Below are 22,421 nucleotides of genomic sequence, written 5' to 3'. Positions count from 1 at the left end.
TAGAGCTTAGAGAGCACATCTAGGGCTCTGTGTTTTGCCACCCACACTGAGACTCCCACGTCACACATTTGTGTTACACCCATCCTGTGGTGTCACACTGCAAATGAAATGGTGTGATGTGCACAGGACTTTTGTGGGACTGCCCTGTGGATATGAATAGCAAGACAATTAGTATTACCATGAGGTATTAATTTTTATGTAGAACAGTTTCAGGAAATTCTTCATAATTTGTCTTTAGATCTAGAGGAAAATCTGATATATCTGAAGGCAAAAGTGCCTCAACTGGTCAGTTAATTACTGACCATGTTTCTTTCCAGACTATGAAGTTATCAGAACCTTTCTTCCCACAAAGCTGGCATGTATGAATTCAGAAGCATCTTCTACTACTGTTGTTTACATTGCTTTATAAAATGGTGATGCACAGAATTAACTGCGTAGGTACCAAAACAAGCAAGGAACACTAAATAATTCCTACCTTTCAGGCTTCTGTAATATCCTTCCACTGTAGAGCCAGCGAGCATGACCAGGCCAGGCTGGAGTTAGACAGTGCAACTGATGAGAGTGAATTAATAAACCATTGCACCATGAGCCTGTGAGACTGCAGGGTTCTGCTGCTGTGCTGTAGGTGTAAAGCAAGTATTTTTGTAAATTTCTGTCTTTGTTTAAGCTTTTTTCAAGGAAAGCAGCACGTCACAGTTCACATGATATTATTTTTATGATTTTCTTCTTTCTTTTGGAGTTTGCATAAAGAATGAGATAGTTATCCTTTAACTTAGCAATTAAACACAATTTTTATGCACCTGTAGCTATTTAGTCAGTGTTTAAAAGCAAATAGATAATTTTACTTGTGTGGGTTTTAATTTTTTTCTTTTACATCATTATTATCTTCCCCCTGTACACACCTTGTTTATGACACAAGGACCATTTCTGAAAGCACTAATTCTGTGAGAGCCAGAGGAGGAAATAATCCTGGGACACGTGAATCAAACTATTTCTATTTTGCTTTTTGAAGACCTGTACAACCTTTTGCCTTCAGAAATAAATAGATTTATCAATTTTTATACAATTTTATCAGGTTGTGAATATAAAAGACAACAAATGATGTTATTCTTTTTCTGAGAGTGTAAATATTGACTCAGGAGGAAGTCCTGGCTGGTTAGGGAGCCTTGAAAATGATGACCCATTAGGAGACAGAGCTCCAGTTTTATCCAATAGAGAGATTGCTGCGAGTACCAGTTGTAATTGTACACAAATATGTACAAAAATGTGTCTTTATAGCATAATTTACATTTTAAATTCATCTAGAAGCACCTTGGGGGCTTCATTTTTTCCATTTGAAAATTCTGACTAGCACCTGTAATTAAGGGAGAAGACGGAGCCCTGGAAGCTAGGTAGGACTTCCATCTATTGATCTGTGTAAACCCGGCTTACGCTGTCAGGGGAGAAGCAGTCAACTGCTGAGCTGCTTTGTCACTGACATAAGCTGAGAGAGGATTTTTTTTTTTTTGTGTGTGTGTGTCTATACTGTTTATACACCAGTCTATAGACCTGCTGGCTGGTTGAATTTTAAAGAGAGCGGAGGTTTAAAGACTTGTCCCCCGAGGGATGCTCCTGCCAGTTGGGAAGCGAGCGGAGGCCGCTCCGCAGAAGTTGAGCGCGCGTGGCCGCCTGGGGAGGGCCGGGGGAGCCCTGGCCTGTGCTCGGCCCGGGCAGCGCTGCAAAACACACCCGTAATTTCCAGGTTCTGCAGTCAAAATATTGAGCTAATACCTTCGGTTTTTTTGTTTTTGTTTTCTTTTCCTCTCGTGATAATTTATTCTGAGAGGATACAATGGAGAACATAAATGAATACATTTCCATACCCAATTCTGAGTCAGTGCTAAGCTCACCAGGCAGCAATTAAAATCCTTGTTAGTGAGGAGAAAAATTACTTCTATAGTGTGAGAATAGGTGCAGATTTAGAGGAAGAATTAAATACTATTTATTTGGAACAAGCTTTATGAGCCTGAAGTGAAAGACTGTTTGTGAATGTTTAGGAAATTTCTGAGTTAAAAGTTTTGATTAGCCTGTTCTGCTTGCTCTCTTTTGTTAGAGTTTTTTATTGTTACTACTCGCATTGTGTGTGCTTGTTCCTGACTGCAGAAATCAAATCCTTACCTGCCCTGTTTATATTTTGCTTCTCACCCTTCTGCAGTGGGCACTCAGAGCAGGTAGGATGGTACTTGAGCAGTTCCTTTTGAAGAGTATTCTATGTACTACTGTTGTTTTTAATGGAGTTCATAACCTTTCCCAAAACACATCTGTGGCTTTTGTGCACTGTGCCAACCAAGAAAAAGTTCTAAAGATTTCTTGAAATCTCTTGTATGACTTGGAAATTCTAAAAACATTGACTTCCTGATTTAGTATCACATGAAGATTTACTGAGGCACATCATATACCCTTACAGTGTTGGAACTAACATACACATGTTGTAGTCACAGGTGTCTTTTTCCTGAACTCTTCCTCTCTTGCTAATTAACTTGTGTGGGCTCTTTGTATTTTACACTATCCACTGAGCCTGGTGAGTGTTTGAAGTAAGTGGTCATTGTAGTGTGTAGGAATTTAAATGCAGAATTTCCCCTAATGGGAGTTGGCTGTCCAACTTGCAGTAAACAGGGTGTTCAGGCTGCAGTGCTAACACCTTAAATCAGCTTCTTAAGCCCTCTTGTGCAGCCCTGGAAATTTGTAATCCATGTGCTCTTTTCTGAAAACAAACCTTGCAGGCCAGCTCTTGTATACAGAAATACAGGTCTGTTGGGCTGCTACAAAAAAGGAATTCTGCAGCTTTGTCCAACTGCATGGATGTCAACTGTCTCTTCTTGCTGAAGTATTTCACAGGGGGTTTGTTTTCCCAGCTGGGAGCAGGGAAATAAAACCTATTTTCTAGGATCTTGTAAAGTCGTTGTTTAATATTTGCTGCTAAATGATCTGGTAATTCACTTTTTTTTAAAGAAAAACGTTGACTAGTTTGAGAGCATTTTTATATTTTAATTAACACATTTTATTTGCCACTAAACAGCTTCTTAAATAAAATTCTGCACGAAAGAGAGACATTATCCTTTCATACTGTGGTATGAATGTAGATCTGGTGGATTTTGCTCTCCCCCACCGCCTTTCCTTTATTGATAGCAAAGCTTGCTTGTGAGACCCAAAGGGTTAATCATATAAATTTCTGCTTTGGACCAGTAGGCGATTTCCATCGCTTTCAGCATTTGACTATGGAACATGTATAGAGTTGTTATACCTCTCTGTAATTCATTCTGCTGCCAACTTCATTCCCTTTTCTCTGCCTGCATTTTAATTGAAACAACATTTGTATTTTTGAGCCAGGATCTGTCAGAAGTCCCTGTGGCTAGTCTGTGGTACAAGTAGCAGCAGACGTGGCTTACCCATATGGTGTGGTGCTTCTTGTAAAATCCATATGGCCTTGTTGAAGGGAATCCCAGCGGGGATGTGAAGGGTGTTAATACCCTTCAGGCCAGGCCTTTCCCTCCTGGGGCTTCTATGGCATTGTCTTTGCAATCTGCCAAAGCACAAACCTAATTCCTTTTTAATAATCAATTATTTCAGTCCAGGAACGTGTGATGTACTTTTTCTAATCATATATTCCTTGAACTTATTATTTGTTATGAGTATTTTTGGCCATTTTTTTTTAAAGCAAACCTTTCAAAAGCCTTTTCAAAAAACCCCTAACTTCATTTCTTTTGCTTGTATTTTCAGGAAGTGCTGAACAGCGTTCCAAAGTTCTGCTTTCCTTTTGACATTGAAAGGTATGTGCTACAGTTATCATTTATTTAAAAATATTTTATAGAAAATTATTTTTAGCATAATTACAAGCAAAGATTTAAAGAAAAGGCAAATGTAATGTATTCCCTAAGCTTGCACCTGCAGAAGAGAAAACGTACCCTTTGTTCAAGTAAGTATGAAGTCACTAGTAGGAAACTATCATAGCAAAATGTAATCCTTACAGAATTTTAGGAATATTTCTGTTCAGGTGGAGCTGCATTCCAACTCTCAGTTTTGTACGCTGTAATTGTGAGCACCATCTGTGTTAGTATAAGGATGTAATACAGTTTCCTGTAAGCAGCTTCATTAAAAATGTTACGGTGCACCAGGATATAAAAACTCACTGAGCAGTACAGAAAATGTGTTGTTTGAGTTCAAAGAAATTAAGACTTTAATTACATGGAAGTAGCTGAATATGCAATTGATTTTTCTCAGAGAAGAATCCAGACCATTATTTATAATTAATTAGTCCTTACCTTTCTGGTATCAGTTATAGTCTGGTTTTCATATAATGTTGCCAGTCATTTAAATTGTTCATATAAAATGTTTTTATTAATGAAAATATTTATTTGGTCTTGTCAAAATGATTAATGTTAATTTATTTAATAGATTGAACTCACTTGGTTTGGAAAACCTGTATTGTCTGAATTGGCAAAGATTGAATTAAAAGCTTGATTTACATAATTAATGAAAGATACACCCAGGTAATGTGCAGGCTGAGCCAATTTCAGAACAACATGAGCATCAGTTGTAGATGGTGAGTTGGACATGAGAAGCATCTATCAGATGCAAGAAGCTGCTGTCGGTAGAGGAAAAGCTGGTGTGTGCGGAGAGGAAAGAAGAGTGTCTTTGCAGCAAAACACACTGGCAAAATAAAGATCTTTATAAACACAACTTCCCTGAAGTAAACTAGGCTTATTTAGTCTTTTATAGCTGAATTTAATTAAGTTGTTTGGGTTTTGAACTGGCTAAGCTCACTGTCCTTTAAGCTGTTTTAATGACTTAAGTAATATGGTTGTCAGTGGTTGGCTTTAAAGCATTAAAGTCTTTAATGTGCTTAAGATATGTACAGAATTCTGTTTAAAATTGGTAATGAAGATGAATAATGGAAATAAAATTTGAGGATAACAGAAAAAGGTGAGGTTCTGTTGCTGCCATCCAGTGGCAAGAAGATAATCACTGGCAGTGAGTAATTATTTTCAAATAAGTTGTCTTACTGTAACCATTTCTCTTGAGCCATTCAGAAGACACTTAGCTGCTGGTATGAAGAGAATGAACTTAATAAACTGTGGGAATACTTACATTTCTAGCATAGCTAAGTATGTATTTTTGCTGATTATATGCGGGGGTAAAAAACAAAGGGGACAAAAAAGAAAAAGTGAAAGCAAGCTTGTTGTTTGTTAAGCCCCCCTGTGTCCTCTCCCCGGAAATGCTTTTTGACTGTTGGCTTCATGCTTGACTGTAAAGCAATGTTCTCAAAATTGCAAAATTTCTACAAATTTCATAAAACTTGTCAGCTGGCCAGGAGTGGAGGTTGCTGGAAGCTGGGGTTGTGCTGGGAGGAGTGAGTGAGGCTGCTCAGTCTGGCCTGCAGCCTGCTCAGGCAGTGCCCCACTCCCTGCGGAGCTGGAGCCGAGTTCAGAGGGATTGCAGGGAGAACCAAAGGCAACTGGGATCATGGGAGTGCAACAGCATGGATGAGGAGGGGCAGCTCTATTGTGGAGCAAAGGACAGATATGCTGGAAGCTCATTCAGGAAAGTGGAACTGTCGCTGGCGAGTTGTTTGTGTGAACAGCTTACTGGCTGCATGATGTGTTTGCCATTTCATACTCAGCTCCAGTGTTTTCTGTAGTGTAGACACACCTTACCAATTGTTTTAAATATAACTAGTTGTCTTCTGCTTTCTCAGTTTAATGATTTTTATTTTGACATGTGGAGTGATAAAGAAAAGGATCGAGAAAACACTGCTGAAGTTCCTTTTAATAGGGCTTTTTTCTACTGGAGATTTAAGATGTTACAATCATTTTAGTGTTTGTCTAGCTATACATATGCTTTCCCTTGTCTGATGAATCTATATATGTATATATAGTTTTCCCCTTGTATATAGGATCATGATAGATGGTGCTCCTAATAGTCCCAGGTATTTTACAGGCATTTTCAATGACCAGTTCCGTACAGAAACATTTGAACTGAAATAGAAAATATCTATTTCGTTCATTGAGTGTATTGTATTGCAGAGAGCATAGCTTCTCAACCTGTAATAGATATATATTTATATACATATATATAGAATATGTATATTTATGAATATTAAATACTTCAAGCATTGTCTGAGCCTATTAAGAGCTAGAAATTACTAGTGCAAAAGTAGTGACTTCCACTGAGTCTGATACTTACTTAAAAAATGTGACTGTTATATGGATTCCTTCTGGGTTTCTACTACACAGCAGAGTTATAGATAATGGAGTGTTAATTATCTTATCCAGCTAAACAAAACTAAATAAAGTAGAAAATCTCTGTTGTTCAAATTATAGAGAAAGGAAAGTTAAAGCACCAGTAGTAAGATCGCTGTCACCCATTTTCTTTCAAGTCACCTGTGTTAATTAATTAAGGAATTGAAAAAGAAATGAGATCATCTATTGGATTTTCTTTTTTCCACTTCGCTGCAATGATCATAGAGATCCAGATTTAGTTCTCACTGTTTGATGCTGCTTGCATCATCTCACCGGGCATACCTTATGCAGATGTTATAAATAATTGTACACTACTCACACTAATTATCAAAAGTACATACTGTGAGTGGTAATTAAAAATCTAAAGGAAACTCCCATTAAATTGAAACTGAAAGTCAAGCCAAAAGAGGCACAATGGTGTAAAAAAAATTCCTTGACCATGACTTAAACTTTGAGCTTTATATAAATTTTTTTATTGAAAACAAACATGTAAAATGTTACTTCTAGTTATGACTGACATTTTATTTTAAAGAGATTAAGAAATTTATTACATCATAGAAGTTCTTTAGCATTTGCTCCAAGTACCTATGTCTCTTTTTGTGAATAAATTATTTTCTATTTAATAATGACACAAGTGTATAATATTCTAGCAGTTTGCATGTATGTATTTACAAAGAAAGATCCTTTTCTTTGGTACTCCGTTTATTTATTTTTATATGGTCTAGGAAGATTTAACATTTGAGGACAGAGATTTTAATTTCCTTTCAATGTTTGCTAAAGCAATATTAATGCTTCAGACAAAAGCATTTTGTTCTCTTTTGTTGCTTGAGTCCTCTGTGCAAATCCTGCATGGTTTGCTTCACTTTTCTTTCTCCAGCAGCCTTTTGTGTTTTCCCTCTCAACCCAAAGCTCAGGTGTGACTTTGCAGAGTCCATACGCCAGTCTCCACATCCATCAGTTGTGTAACTGGGTGATGACTGGTGAGGATGCAACTTCCCTTGTTCTTTTTGGAGCATTTCGTGTTCAGCCTGAAGTTGTGCTATGTCACTGCTTGACCCCTCATTTTTATCTGTACTTTGAGCCTCTGCCATTTCTCTCCACCATAAGAACTTCCCTTGCTCCTTTCATTCCTCAGTCTTTTCCCTTTCAGGATGCATTTCTCCTGCTGAATGTGCAGCACACAAGCCTCTTTTAGATACTCTTTTGGGAACTGCCTGTAGGACCAGCATGGAGACAGTGATGTGTACCACATTAATTTCCCCATGGTGCTCACCCAGTCACGGGCAAGTGTTAGATTTTGGAGGATAATCAATGCTGCTGCTGCTGTAGGGGGTTTCTCCTTAGCAGCAGAATGTCACTCGAGTGTGGGAATTACCATGCAGGTTATTTAACTCATAATGTTTTAGGGTGAGTGAGTAGTGATAGCAGGAATGACATCACTGTCACTCTCCTGTTCCTGGCTGATGCCGTTTCTGTTGGAATTTGTGGTAAAAGTCTGTGCAGAAACACAGCTATGATAAGAGAAGTGCAAAATGATGCCTTGAAATCATTGAATTTGCAGATCTTGTGAAAGGCAGTTATAAGATATCTTACACAAAAATTTTGCCTTCAGAGTAAATAGTTGAGAATGAAAATTAAATAATCAAGAAAGTATTTCAAGCTGTGTGGGTGAAGATAAATGAACTGTAGCATTTCCTGTACCCTTCAGGAACTGCAATCAGTTTGCAAGGGGGATTGCAAACTCAAAAATGTAGCAGCAGTTACACACAACTGAGTTCTTTTCATCTTGTGTCTCACTGTATTATGGCACGTTTGTGTAACAGTGAATGTGTGTGTGAGACAAGTGTGAGGACAGGCTGCAGTGTGCGCTGTGAGGAGTGTAATTATTGATTTCACACAGGGGTTGTTTGGTTTCCATGGGTGTGCAGAAGTGCACTTGTCTGAGAGGAAACCCGGAATGCTGAGGGAGCTGCTGTGTGCTCCCATACACCTTTGGCCAGGTGTGATGGTCAGGGCCCTGAGACAGGGCTTCTAGACAGGCTTCTGTTGCAACTGGAATACTCACAGTGAGACTCTTTACTCAGTAGTTGTGGTTTCTTTAAATGCTTCTGTTGTTATGAAAACATAACCCCATTAATAAGCTAACTGTGCTTTTTATTTGTGGGAATTTTCTTACTTGGTGGTGGCATTATCCATTTTCATATCTTCTGCAGTTTTTCTCCTGTTAGTTTTTTTTTTTTTTTTCCCTGAATTGGGAGGCAGAGCTCAAATCAGACAGCTTGGTTGGAACAGAGGAGCTCTCCACACAGAGAACCTGAGCTCTGGGCTTGTGGATCCTGTAATGGGCATGGAATTGAAGAAAACAGGCCTTGAAGCTTAGATTTGGGGATAGCAGTTAGCTGAAGGAGAATGCCCAGCCTGGTGTTACTGTCTCCCCAGTCTCTCCATCAGCTTGTACCACCACCTTAACATCTGGTTTTCAGATTCCTGCTTGAAGCAGTTTCTATTCTGTTCTTTGATTTGGGAAATTAGGATGACTGACTGGTGACTGATGGGTTTGGTTTTCCCTATCAGTTTGAGAAATGTAATACATATGAAACTTTCAGGTTTAAGTAGCAGCCATAAAACCTTCAGTCAGAAATGTGTATATTATTTATATTGGTCAAGGCCATGTACATAGTATTTTATATAATTTCAGACATCTTCTCTATCCTAAACAAAATAATCTGGAAGAAGAGCAGTTTTTGTGGAGAGCAAAGGATAAATTTAGTGATTAGATAATTAGATATGCTGCTTTTTGTTTGAAGGAGAGATGCAGTTCCTGCCTTAATCAACTCTCTCAAGGCTCCCTTAAAATGAGGCCTAAGCAATGGCTGTAGTGTAAACAAAAATCTTTAAAATGACTCTTTACCTACTCCATGGGTACTAAAGAGCCTTTTCTGCATTGTGTAGAAAATTTTAAAACCTATTTTTATTTCTATACTGAACTGTAATAACCTTGAAAGAGCCCATTGTAGTCTGCAGGGTTAATAAGTATTTACACACATTCTTCATTATTAATGATTTATTATTATTGAACTAACATTAAAAGTAAGCATGCAGGGCAAGAGTTGAAAGTAAGTCAAAAGCAAGGCAGAGGAAAGAGTGAGGAGAATGTCAGCACTGGTTGGGAACGATTTGTGCCTGCTCTCCCCTTCAAGGGAGCAGATCATGCTTCCTTCAAACAGCTGACTAGACCAGCTTTCTGCAGAAAGGTTTGGCAGCTGGACTACTTAATCTTGTGCTCCAATAAAAAGTCTGGATAACATTTTGTTGAGGGAATTCTGGTATATGATAATGTCATTTTATTTGTGCTGGTTTTCATACTAAGAAAACTTGAGAGGCATCAATGCTGTGGTCCAGGTAGCAGGGTCAGGAGCTGCTGCCTGTTGCTGCAGGGAGACTTGAGTTCTGAACAAGCTGAATGTGCTGCAGTGAAACAGAGAGGCACAAACCCCAAGTCACTTGGCCAGTGTTTGTCTGCATGATGGAACATGCTATATATGTGTTTTATATATGTGTTAAAACTGTAGTGCTAGCACTTGTTGAATGTTTTATGTATCTGGTTTATACATTGTGGTCATCTATCAATTGAAATCCCCAATTATCATTTGTTTTTCATGGTAAGGCTTACATATAGTCAGTTTTAATTCTGCTGAAGAGGAGTAGAAAAACAGGCAAACTTGCTGCCCCCACATCTTAAGTGGAGCTCTCAAATTAGAAACCCAGAATTAATTCTGTATTTTCAACTGAACAGAAAATGTAGTCCAGATGGATGGTTGGTCACTGGCTTCTGTTAGCTGTTCTTTTGAAGCAAACGGGACCAAATGCAAATTTTTGGGTTCTTGTGGAAATTCAGTTTTTGCCTGGGAGTGTTTCTCAAATTAAAAATCTGGGACTTGCTGCTCACATCTCTCTTTCTAAACTGTGTGGGAAGCAGTTTTCAAGCTGGGCCACTTTTACGCTGACTGTCAAACATGGAGTTTCCTTTCTTAAAGAAGCAAAGGGAAGATTGTGATTTGGAGATGGTGAGGTGGCATCAGAAATACTTCCCACTGAACTCATAACTTGGCTGGGCTGTTCTTAGTAGAAAATATCAGAATTTGTCTCATTTTTAAAGTGACCCTGTGTACAGACATTTTGCCTGACAGAGGTATACACAGTACATTAAAACCAATTTGGATTAGTATAGTTGTGCACAGAGCCTCCAGCCTAACCCTGCCAGGTGTTCCATGGTGTGAGGAGAAGCCAGGCCTGGCTGCTGGAAGCTCCAGGGCTCAGAGTGGGACATGGCCGAGCTGAGGGAGGGTGGGAGCAGAGGCAGCCGAGGTCACTGCTTGGAGCATTTCCAGTGCTCCAGCTGAGCAGCTGCTGCTGGGTTTCTGTGGGAGCCCCAGGGTGCACAGGGCTGCTGAAACCACACAGCGCATTCTATGGCAGTCTGCTCTCTGCAGGTAGGAGCCAAGTGCAGAGAGGTGGCAGAGGCACCACAGGGGTGGCAGGGGTGCAGTAGGGCCACGTTATTGATGGCTCTGTGGTGTCAGTGCAGTGTGCAGCATCCCGGCTCCCCAGAACCTGAGCAGGGAGGGACTGGGCACAAGCCATTGAGTATTTACAGTGGTTAAAGAGAGCACTAGGTCATTCCAGGCTGCTGAAGGCAGCTGAGGAAAGTGCTTGTTTTAATGGTTTGAGTTTAATTACCTAATGGAAAAAAGTCCATTAATTATGGGTGATTATATTGGAGTAAGTGTATCTTCTAATGTTGTATGCTCAGTACAGGCTTTTGGTTCATCTTAGTCGCTTTATGTTCAAGAGGGGCTAAACTAAACTGAAAAGAGTGGGAGACTCTACAGGCTGGGTAGTGGTACCAGGTAGCTAATTTTTAAACCTTTGTCATGCACATCTGAAACAGTAAAAAATCCCGGTGTCCTATGTAGCTTCTCTTGCCCTTTGATCAACTGCTGCTTTCTTTTTCCCTAGGGTGAAGATTTTCTATGTTTTATTCTGCTGGAGATTTAAAAAAAACCCCAACCAATCAGCAAAACCTTAACAACCTCCCTGCCCCATATTGCAGGGGATAAATTAAAAAAATATTTGTGCTCTCTGACTGGTAGACTGGGGTCTGTGATGATTTTTAGCTTCTCTGGGAATTAATTTTCAGCGTGGTCATCTAAGATTGAACCAGAAATGGCAGGTGTTAATCATTACTGGCAGGTTCTTAGATATTCTGCTGTAAAAGATTGTGTAAGAACTGGAAAAGAACAGCAGACAATAAAATTGTATTGATGATTATAGTGAGGATTGAGCATGAAAATACTTGAGACCAATGACTTAAATGCTCATGTTTTATGTGATTGAATGGTTTTATGCTCTGTATCTGTTTTTTCAGGGTGTCCCAAAACCAAGTAGGACAGCATTTCACCTTTGTGCTCACTGACATTGAAAGTAAGCAAAGGTTTGGATTCTGCCGTTTGACGTCAGGAGGCAAGGTCTGCCTCTGTATCCTAAGGTAAGTTGGCACAATAAAAATTGACTCAATGAGTGAATATGGAAAATACAAGAAAAAAATTATCTTTTCCAAATTCTCTGCTAATGTATTTAGCTTTGCTATCAGGGGTGTTGCTTTTCTATGGCAGTGTTACCATTGCTTTCACCTGAAAAGTGGCCTCAAGCCCCATATGATGGTATTCTTCTGTGAACTTCATAATTTTATTCAAATAACATGAAATCTCTGCTTAAATGCAGGGGACAATACATTGCAGCCTTAGAGGCTTGGACTGTTATGTGGATATTTTTACTTTCTAATCAGATCTTTGACAAGCACTCTGTCAATTCAGCAATAAAGTGCATTATTCTGTATTCCTGTCCTTGGAAAGGAGATTTTTGGGTGTCTGTTCCAAGTTCTTTGCCTAGATGATATCTAATGTAAGAAACAATAGATCCAGAGAGTTCACAAGAGCATGCTGTTTTATTGCAGAGAAGATACTGATGTTGGGGAGAGTGACCCCAAAGAAATAGTTTGTTTCTCTCTCTGCTTTTTCTTTCTTCTCTCTTAAGATAATTGTTTTGGTAACAAAAACCCCCAATTTGTTTAGCTGTCCTAAAACCATTGTAATTAAATTAAAGGCAGAGTGATCTCATTAAAAGAGAAATTTGCAACTTCAGTTAAGAACCTAGCAGCCTGCAAGCTCAATAGAAGAAATAGGAATATCTAGTTCAGCAGCAAAAAGGAAGAACAAAATTGAATTTAGATTGTTTTTAAAGCAAGAATCTGGACAAACATAAGAGAGGAGGAGCCAAATGCATTGGCAGCAAATGAGAAAGAGAGTTTTGGAGAACAGGGTAGGAAGAATATGGAGAAAAGCAAGGTTTCAGGTTTTTGGGCAACATGGAAATCAGGTAGTTGTGGTGGATGTCACTAGGATAGACCATGTGAATTAGGGAGAAAAACCCAACATCAGCTTGTAGAGGGATTATCAGAAAATGTACACTGAGGGGAAAAAAGACCAGCCAATATAGAGACTTGTAGAGTAGTGCTTAAAATTATTGCTAAGAGCACATCAAGATTTTAATGAAATTTTAAACAGATGCCAAACTAATGTTGAGAGTCAGTACGCTGAATGTTTTTGGTGAGTAATTTCAAAAGAAATGTTTGCTCTAAATATTGCAAAAAAACCCTACCATATAACAAAAGTAGCAAAAAGGAAATATTTTATTCTGGAAATTAATTTGCTTTCTGGGATCTTTGAAATATGCCTTTAGTAATACTTCAGAAGGATTTAAGTCTTAGGCTTTTGGAATGTGTAATATTTAGCCATTTTCTCTGTGATACCTTTTTTTTAATATAACTTATTAAAACCCAGAGTGAAAATATATGTGTGTGCTTTTAGCTCTTTTCTGTGAGTTAATCTTTTCTTCCCTCATCAAGCTAGAAACAAATTTTTTTGCATTGTTTGTGTGGCTGTAACAACATCTAATCAGTTATGCACACTCAAGTGCATTTAAGTACTGCATGGAGTGCTGCAAAGCAAGGATGTAAATTCTCAGCTGGTGTAAACTGGGTATTTCTTTTAACATATCCCCACGGACGTGCATCAGCTAAAGATTATTCAATGGTCTGTTACTTGGTAGAAATAAGTAGGAAAATGAAAAGTGGCAAGCTATAATTTTTCACTGAACCATATCCAAAGCATTGCCTTTATTGCTTTTATTGTGACAATTTCAAATTTACAAGGCACAGCTGAAAGCATAACAGCACTAGCTTCATAGCACTGTTCTCGTGGCTGGGTACTCTGCTTATCTCCAGAATGTGTGTGTTATGTTGTGTTTACCTGGAAGGAATGCAGCACTATTTCCATCTGATATGTTCTAGTAGCCAGTCTGGCTTTGTCTCTGAATCCCAAGATTCATTAGAAGTGACCAAGTGAAAGAAGACTCACTAAACAGATTTCTTTGGGCATTTTATCTACTTTGCACATTCTTATTGTTCTTAGATTAACCAAAATAATAATAATAATAAGAATGCTGTCTTTATATGTAAAGAATGTGTGTGCATGTTCAACCTTGCTTATGTCCATGTATCATAACCACATAAAATTATATTTGCTGTGTGTATACACATGATGGCTGATGTATGGGCAGTTCAGACTACTTGTTCATCACAAGTGTGTGCACTACAGCCATGGACTTTTCTATAAACGCACAGGTGCAGGTGTACAGGAATGCCATGTCAAACTGCCTTCTCCTGTGCACATGGATGTATCCCCTTGGACAAGAGGACTGTAATAAGATTACTGACTGAGGCTTTGACAAAGACAATTAGGGATAGTTAAATACAGAAAACTTAGCTGAATTGTCATAAATAACTGAAATGTAACTAAAAATCTTTTAGGACAAGCAGGAACAAGCCAGTCAAATTGACTGGAAGGAAATGCTGTAGATGTTTGAGTGGGCAACAGGGCACAGCTTTTCCCTTGTATGTGTCCTTTGTGGATAGTACCAAGCCACGTGTTAACCTCTGCCAGGGCTTCTAAAGAGATAGAATTTCAACTGCTGGATGGGATTCTTAACTGAAAGCTGAAGTAAAGGCTGCTTGTCCTCAGGTTTTACACCAGCAACTCAAAGCTGCATGTAAGATTAAAGTCATTGTGGTTTATGGGACTTCGCTCCATAATTCATTGTCCATCTGAAACACTAATTAAAGGAAATTATCTCTGAATTTGCAGCCACATGGTCCTGCTTTAAACTGGGTAGTTTGAAACAGAAAATATACTAGTACATGCAAAATTCCTCTATAAGTTTTATGGAGTTTTTATGCATTTTATGTACACATGTATATAAATTGTGTAAATAGGATTTTCTTCCAAATCAGAATGTATTGTTCAAATGCTCTCTGTTTATAAAGTGAAATAAAAATTTCCCAAGGTAGTTTTCTCAGGCATTTTTGTTTGAAAAACTTAATTGTGGTATTGTGTTGTCTGGAATGAATGTGCAGAGCTTGACTGCATTTGCCAAATTCGAAGTGCTAAACCACAGTAAGATGAGAAAGTGACTCTTGGATTATTCTCCAGAAATGCTGTGTGATTCCTTTGCAGGTTTTATTTAATTTAGAGCTTTTCATTAAGCTGCATGGCTGCTTTGTGAAGCTCTTGGTGTGAATCCTGCTGTGTCACCTTCTCTGTCTCCACAGTGTGCTGAGCTAATGCAGCCCTGTAAGACAAGTGATACACAATAGGTATATTCTACAATACCTTGTTGAGCTCATATCCTATACTGGATCTTTTCTCCTAGTTTTACTTTTCCTATTTTTGGGTAATAGTTTTGCTAGTTGAGATTTGAAGTGGTGCAGTAGAAACTTGATTGTCTGCTTTTGAATAATAGTAGACTTAATTCTTCTGCGTTTTGTTTCTAAGTATCACTGCTGCCTGCAGTAGAAGTAATACTTTCTGGGTTTACAAGAAATTGATTTTGAATTACCTGGATGGTTTTAGTACAAAGTATAAATAATTTGAAACTCTTGATGGACTCTGAAGTTGACCTTAGGTATGCAGAGGAACACAAAATGCATCATTAAAATGCTCAGTCTTAGATTTTGTTAATTTTATGACTGTAAAATTGTCACCTACGTTTCCAAATGAAATGCTCTAATAAGGAAGACAGGTTTATGTGGTAAGGCTTTGTAGTTCTTTAGTTCAGACCACGCTTGAAACTTTTTCACTCTTCCTTTAGGCAAATCCCTTAGAAGCAGAATGTTTCAATTTTACACATTTTGTGTCAATTTTCCAGACAGAAAAGTAGCCCCTGGACATTAGACATTTAGCTACGGAAAGGCAGTTTCCTTAGTTTTATTTGATTACTAGAAGTTAGATTCCTGCTGATAGTTCAGGACTGTTAGTGGTTACCTGACTATTTGACAGAAAACATTTCCTCTCCTTTGTTTAACCTTTGACTCATGAATGTAAAAGTTTTATCAGAGCTGTAGTAGAAGCACTGGTGAGGTGGAAGTCTACTTACGGCAACAAGGGTTGTGTGTGACTTTTATTCAAAGTCTGAGCTCCTGCCTTGTGGCTCGTTTGGATTAAGAGAAAATGCTAAGTATGTTCTTAATTAACCATGAAGGATCTTGGTCTCTTGCTTTTGTGACAGACAGGGCTATACTTTTAAATAAAGACCCCTGTATTCTCCATCAGGGAATATAGATCTATTAATATAGTTTATGCTTTTATTGTTTGTCATTATTATGGAAGAAATATTTAGAGAAATTGTTGTCTGTTTTTGGATGTTGTCCTATGTTTGTCTTACATGTTTGTTTATCTAACAGTTACTGATGATAACTTGAGGAATGCAAGGACAGTGGCTACAATTAAAAATAAATAAGAAAACAGTAATGGTTTCATAGTTTAAGAACTGAAATTAATTTAGGCTTCCAAATACATTAAAATTGATCATTAAAGCCCTGATTTTCCTCTGCTTTCTGTACTGTGAAGGGGCTTCATTGATAACCTTTAGAAGTTTGCATAAGACAGCTAATTAATATGAAATGGACTGACTGCTCATAAATAGTTTTATGAATACAGGTATGGTGGTGAGGTTTTTCTGGTAATGGACCTTAATTTTGATTTTTTTCTGTTGTTAAGGTACATATTAGTGTGTACCTTAACACATTAGGGTACACATTAGTGTGTAAGGTACACATTAGTGTACATATTAGTTTGCCAGTTCTGAATTAGGAGGAGTAATATATTACAGGGCTCCTCTGTCAAATTCAGCCCCTTCAATACTGTGTGCTTCAGACAATGCATTTCTGTACTGTCTTGAAAAAAAATAGTTGCCCAACAAGTAGATGCTGATGGACATTTGTGTGCTGGATGAATTTTCTCTACAAAGATGAGTTCTACTGTGGTAGCAAAGACTAAATAATTTTGCAGCATTTGTTAACAGGACAAGGTCAGAAGATCCTCTGACCTGAAATGCTTCTGGATTTTAGCTGTCATACAAACAAATGCCAAACAAGCTAAGAAGGCCAAGTGCTGGGTACTGTCCTTGTGTCACAACAGCCCCATGCCATGCTATGGGCTGGGGCAGAGTGGCTGGAAGGCTGCCTGGTGGAAAAGGACTTGGCAGCGCTGGCTGACAGTGGCTGAACAAGAGGCAGCTGGACACAGGTGGCCAAGAAGGCCAAGGGCATCCTGGCCTGGATCAGGAATAGTGTGGCCAGCTGGACCGGGGAAGGGATTGTCCCCCTGTACTCAGCACTGGCGAGGCAGCACCTTGAACTCTGTGTTTGGTTTGGGCCACTCACTTCAGGAGGGGCATTGAGATGCTGGAGAAAGTGCAGAGAAGGGTAACAGAGCTGGAGAAGGGTCTGGAGCACAGGCATGATCAGGAGCAGCTGGGAAAGCCGGGGGTGTTTATCCTGGAGAAAAGGAGGCTCAAGGGTGACCTTACAGCTCCTTACAACCACCTGAAAAGAGGAGGTAGCAAACGGGTGTCAGGCTCTCTCCTGGGTAATACATCATGGAACAAGAGGAAACAGCCTCAAGTTGCACCACTGGAGGTGTAGATTGGATATTAGGAAAAGTTTCATCATGGGAAGGATTGTTGAGCACTGGAACAAGGCTTCCAGGTGGATTCACCATCCTGACAGGATTTTAAAAGACAGGTAGATGCGGTGTTTGGGATGTGGTTTGCTGGTAGATTGGCAATGCTGAGTTGTTGGTTGGATCCAATGGTCTTACAGATCTTTTCCAACCTACAGGATTCTAGGATTCCATACACAATTCTTTGTCCAATATTATATATTGGATAAAGATGTAAAGGCTACATCCTCCAGTGTTTATCTACAAATAAATCTGTTTACTAGAGCAGTCCAAATCAATTAATAGGATTATTAACAAACGTGCTTCCAAAATTAGCCTTTGATGAAAGAGGACAAAAGTGTTGCTTGTCAGCCTTGGGGATTTAACAAATTGCAAAGAGCTTGGACTTGGTCTTTGAGGTGAGTATCCATAAAACCACCTGGTGATGTCTTTATCATGAACAAACACACCTGTGTTTACTTTGAATGCAGAGATGCATTGTGTATGCACACATGCAAATGCACTCTGTACTGTTTATGAAAAAACAGGTATAACAATTCTTGATTATCCTGAATGAATTGCAATTAGCAAATACATAAAAGAAAAATATAAAGGGAACTTTGTTTTCCAGTAGATCTTTGTAATATTTTGTTGAAGCACATTATAATTAGAAATATTGACAAAAGCTTTAGCAATTAGGCTGTGCTATTGAAGAACTGAAGATTATGTAGAAAAGAAGCAGAGGACAGGTTCTGGCAGCCTCTGGTTTCATGCCATATTATGTAATGGAGTACTTATTTTGATTTCCTTATTTTTTCAGGTTTAAGAGACACATTGAAATGATATTAACCTTGTGTCTGTGGTTATAAGGCTTAAAGCAATTCTTTCACTATTATTTCAGCTCATAAAGGAAACTGACTTAGTTAAACTATGGTCAAGTAGGATGTTTTCCTTAGTGGTTCATTTGCACAAAGACATGGACGTGTATCATCTACCTGGTGTTGCTAAAGGAAGAAATTTCTATGCAAGTAGTCTGGTCAGCATGACTTGCTCTATGAGATACAAATCTCCCTTGGCTTTCTGTTAGGGTTCATTAATTTCAAATAATTAATTTGACCTTTTTAAATGCATAAAAATTGTATTTAATTTTTCTTTCTCATTAATAGGGTAGCTGAGATAATGCATATAGAAAAGTATGGTTAATATTTTATTGAAATAGAATTTATTTTTATAGAATGTTGTTCATACATGTTCATTATCAAAAATAAATTATCAGATGAGATTTCAGAGTATTCTACAGCAAAATGTGCTGGGGTCATGTACACTGTTAACACAGGTGATAGCAGGAAACTGGAAAGCCTTTAGGTAGTCTTACCCATTTGTGTGTGCAGTGTTATACAAATACTTCGCAATTTTTACCCACCTTGTACCTTGACTTTGACAAAATACTAGGACAGTGTTCCAGTCCCTGCTGTAATTCTGGGTAATTCTGTGAAGTTGTTTCACAGCTCTGACATTTGCAGAAACTCTGAACACTGCAGCGAACAATTAATTCTGTTTGCCTCTCTGTGCTGTGTTTCAGTGATGTGTAAAACCAGGTGAGCATGATTTGAGAAGATTACAGAACGGGAGTCCTAGGTGAAAGAATGCTCAAAGATCAGATGTTATAGGTGCTGATGTGGTGGGTGTTTCATGAGGACATGGAATGTTCACACCCGAAAGCCGTGAGTGGCCTTACAAAGGTGCACTAAAGTAAATTTTATTATTATATTAAGAAAATATTGAAAAACAAATGTAATAATGTCACACCTTAACCACTGTCAGCAATACCAAGCATTAAAAACGTTTGTGAGCATTAAGAGGTTGATGTTGTTTTGATAAATAGCCAGCACAATGTATGGTAAAGTGTGATAAAGACATTATATGGTAGAGTTAAAGGAAATCATTAAATCATTGCCTCTGTCTCTTTGGCTTGGCAAGAGCAAATTCATGATGGATTTTTGTGGGGTTTTTTTGGTCTTTTTTTTTTTTTTTTTTTTTTTTTTTTTTTTTTTTTTTGGTTGGCTTGTGTTTTTTTTTTGGGGGGGGGTGTTGGTTTTCTTTTTTTAGGAGGCAGTAGTTAAAGCATTTTTAAAGACAGCAAAATTCCTAGAAAATACATTAATTATAACTGTGTTTGGATTTCTGCTGTGCTTTTTCTTTTCTCTAAGAATCAGGATCTGTTTCTGAAGCCTTGCCAGCTGCATACTGAGAACTAGAGGTGTTACAAAGAAAACATAACCCTTCACTGGACTTGCTGCACAAAGCACTACTTGGCTTCTCTACCAGCCAGGGCTTCCCCTGACAGTTTTCCTTTTCCTATCAGGGAAAACATTTTGGTTCTGCTTACCAGAACTGCTTTGCAGTTGCAGTTAGCATATTTCCTGGAATATACACATTTGCAATGTAAGGTCTGTCCTCAGTGTGCACTAAAGCCTTTAAGAAATGCGTGTCTGTGGATTTACACTGCACTGAAGAATGAAGTCTGTAGTGGGGTTATATATGGGTATGAAATGTTCTGAAAACCTTTCAGGCACTATTTCCTTTCCAGCTTCCCCTTCGAATCTCTAACAACTAATATTAACTATAATGTTACCTATTCAGTAATGTTTGTGATAGAATTCTAACAGAGATGTGAAAGTGTGTAGCTTGTAAATAAGACATAAAATTTTTATTATTATTATTTATTTTATCAGACTTAATAGCTTAAATAGTGATGGTGGAAAGTTCTGTAGCATGTGATCATTGATGATATCACTCTTAAAGAGAACTTCTGTTAACAGAAGGCAAATTGGAACTAATACCGCTGTGTTGGAGTTTCTTTTCTTGTAGTCTTCAGTTATGTCTTATTTGTCTTGGATTCTGTTTAACTCAGTGAGAGTATTGTGCTCATGGGCTGCAGACTTGTGTTAAAAGTCTCTTAAGTATAGATGTATTAATGTGTTTGTGTTTGCAATATTGGTGAATGATTTTATTTTTGGAAGTTAATTTTATCGATAGAAATGACTTTATAGGGAGACCAATATTCTTACATATAATGTGACATCTCTGCTACTGCACAGCATTTCAGCACTTGTCAAATAGGGGGTACCTGGTCTGCTCAAACAAAGTTGTTTTTCATTCTCCAGGGAAGCAGCAGGCCTGTCAGCCCACTGGGTATAGGAAGATGTGGAATTTCAAAACTGGAAATAACTTCTGAAATCTGTAACAATTAATGATAGTGGGAATGAGATTAGAAACTGTTTCAAATGGTTTTTTGGTGCCTTTGAAAATACTAAGAAGTCTAATTATTATGAGTTAATCTGGACTTAATGGAGCTTCATGCAAGTGTTCAGCATAAAGAAACCATCTATCTATACTGTCTATCAGTGGTATGCCATTGAATTTTTGGGGAAAATGTTGATATGCTTTTTATTTGTATGTAGAGATGTTATAAAAAATTGCAAGTCAGATCAATCATTGTAGTATTTTATAAGCACTGGAGAAATACACTGATATTTTATTAAAACACTTTTTTCCTTCTGTTTTAGTTACCTACCATGGTTTGAGGTATACTACAAGCTCCTAAATACCCTGGCAGATTATTTGGCTAAAGAACAGGTAATTTTACATATTCTAGTTTTTTGTGTAAAATATTTTCCTTGAAATATTAGTCACCATTTCAAATACTGTAAAGGGATTCTATACAGTTTAAAAGTTTAAGATTTTAGTAGGATTTAGAAGCAAGTTTTATTCCTATTACTGAAATTCAAAGACTTTGAACATACAGCTTCCACAGTCAATTGAATCCCACATTATTCTAGAAAAGCTGCTGAAAATATACCTTTATAACGTGTCAGTCTCAGCATAAACAGGTCCTGTGTGAAGTGTGAGCAGTGTCACATCACTGGAGAGCTGCATGATGTATTGATTGTAAACTGTAGCTCTCTGCAACTATCTGATTATCAGCTGCAGACACTTTTGTTCAGAACTGTATGAAATACGATGTACTGTTTCACCCTTCAGGTTAACTAAAAACTACCTCTCGTAATTCTGACATCTCAAGTAGCAAGACAAAATTACTTGCAGCATTTGGTGAAGAATTGTGATAGTTTAGTTTGCATATTCATGAGCAATTAGATGTATTCCAAGATTCCACAGCAAAGGACTTGCTGGCATCTGTCTTTACTGACAACATTAAAGCTATACCTTTCTGCTTTATATTAGTGTATTAGATTTCAATTAAAAAAAAAGGCATCACTATTTAACCATATGCTGTAGAGTGGAAAAGCTGACATTTCAAAAATACATGAAGAATAGAGTAAGCAATAATTATGTATTATAGTAAATGGACCATGGAGAATGATGGTATTGTGTGTAAAAATATAAATAGCAAAGTTTGGTATTAGCTGTGTGATTCAAAGAAGTGGAATATATGTAAGTCTTACAAATGCTATAATTAGAGCTTGGTTTTGGTCTGTATTTCACTGTAGTAGAAATACGATTGGTATGGTTATTAAATATTTATATCTCTTTCTCAATATATAGTTTGATGTGTAGTAAATAGTAATTAGTTATTATATATAATTAACTTTAAAATGTATTCCCTATAGGAAAATGACTCAAATGATTTGTTGAAATCATTGTATAGCCATCCTGTGCCAAAGGCGAATGCTTTAGTCAGTTTAAGTGTGGTAAGTATTTTTTCTGTTTTATTCCTACTGACTGTGAAATAGTGGGTAAAGTTGAAAGAAAAAGAAACCTCAGCCCTTTGAAAGAGTAAATTTGTGTTGCTTCCCATCATTAACTGGCTTGGGCAACCTCTTTTTTTCCCCTCTGTGCAGGGTAGAGACTGTCTCTGTCTCATGTTGTTTTCTAAAAGTCATAGTCATAAAGAAGAAGAAATTTGAATTTTGCTCTATGGATGAGAAAGTAAACTGCAGTGGGATCTGACAGTGCTAGAACTACTTTTTTGTGTTTCCAGCTGTTTCATGTAGACAATTTTGGT

The 22,421-nt window shown here is 37.8% G+C and overlaps 1 protein-coding gene across 2 annotated transcripts in view; it reads left to right on the top strand.

Annotated features, from left to right (window-relative positions):
* The window catches only part of DENND1B (DENN domain containing 1B), a 150,675-nt gene that overhangs the window by 50,613 nt on the left and 77,641 nt on the right, over positions 1–22,421 (top strand). For both annotated transcript variants that reach the window (XM_058030591.1, XM_058030590.1), the window contains exons 4-7: positions 3,760–3,809; positions 11,707–11,826; positions 20,965–21,034; positions 22,027–22,107. In XM_058030591.1, coding sequence (XP_057886574.1) covers positions 3,760–3,809; positions 11,707–11,826; positions 20,965–21,034; positions 22,027–22,107 — 321 coding nt within the window. The remainder of the gene's footprint in view (positions 1–3,759; positions 3,810–11,706; positions 11,827–20,964; positions 21,035–22,026; positions 22,108–22,421) is intronic.

This window comes from Melospiza georgiana, chromosome 9 (assembly GCF_028018845.1).
Source record: "Melospiza georgiana isolate bMelGeo1 chromosome 9, bMelGeo1.pri, whole genome shotgun sequence".
NCBI lineage: Eukaryota > Metazoa > Chordata > Aves > Passeriformes > Passerellidae > Melospiza > Melospiza georgiana.
This window is presented reverse-complemented; position numbering and strand designations above follow the sequence as displayed.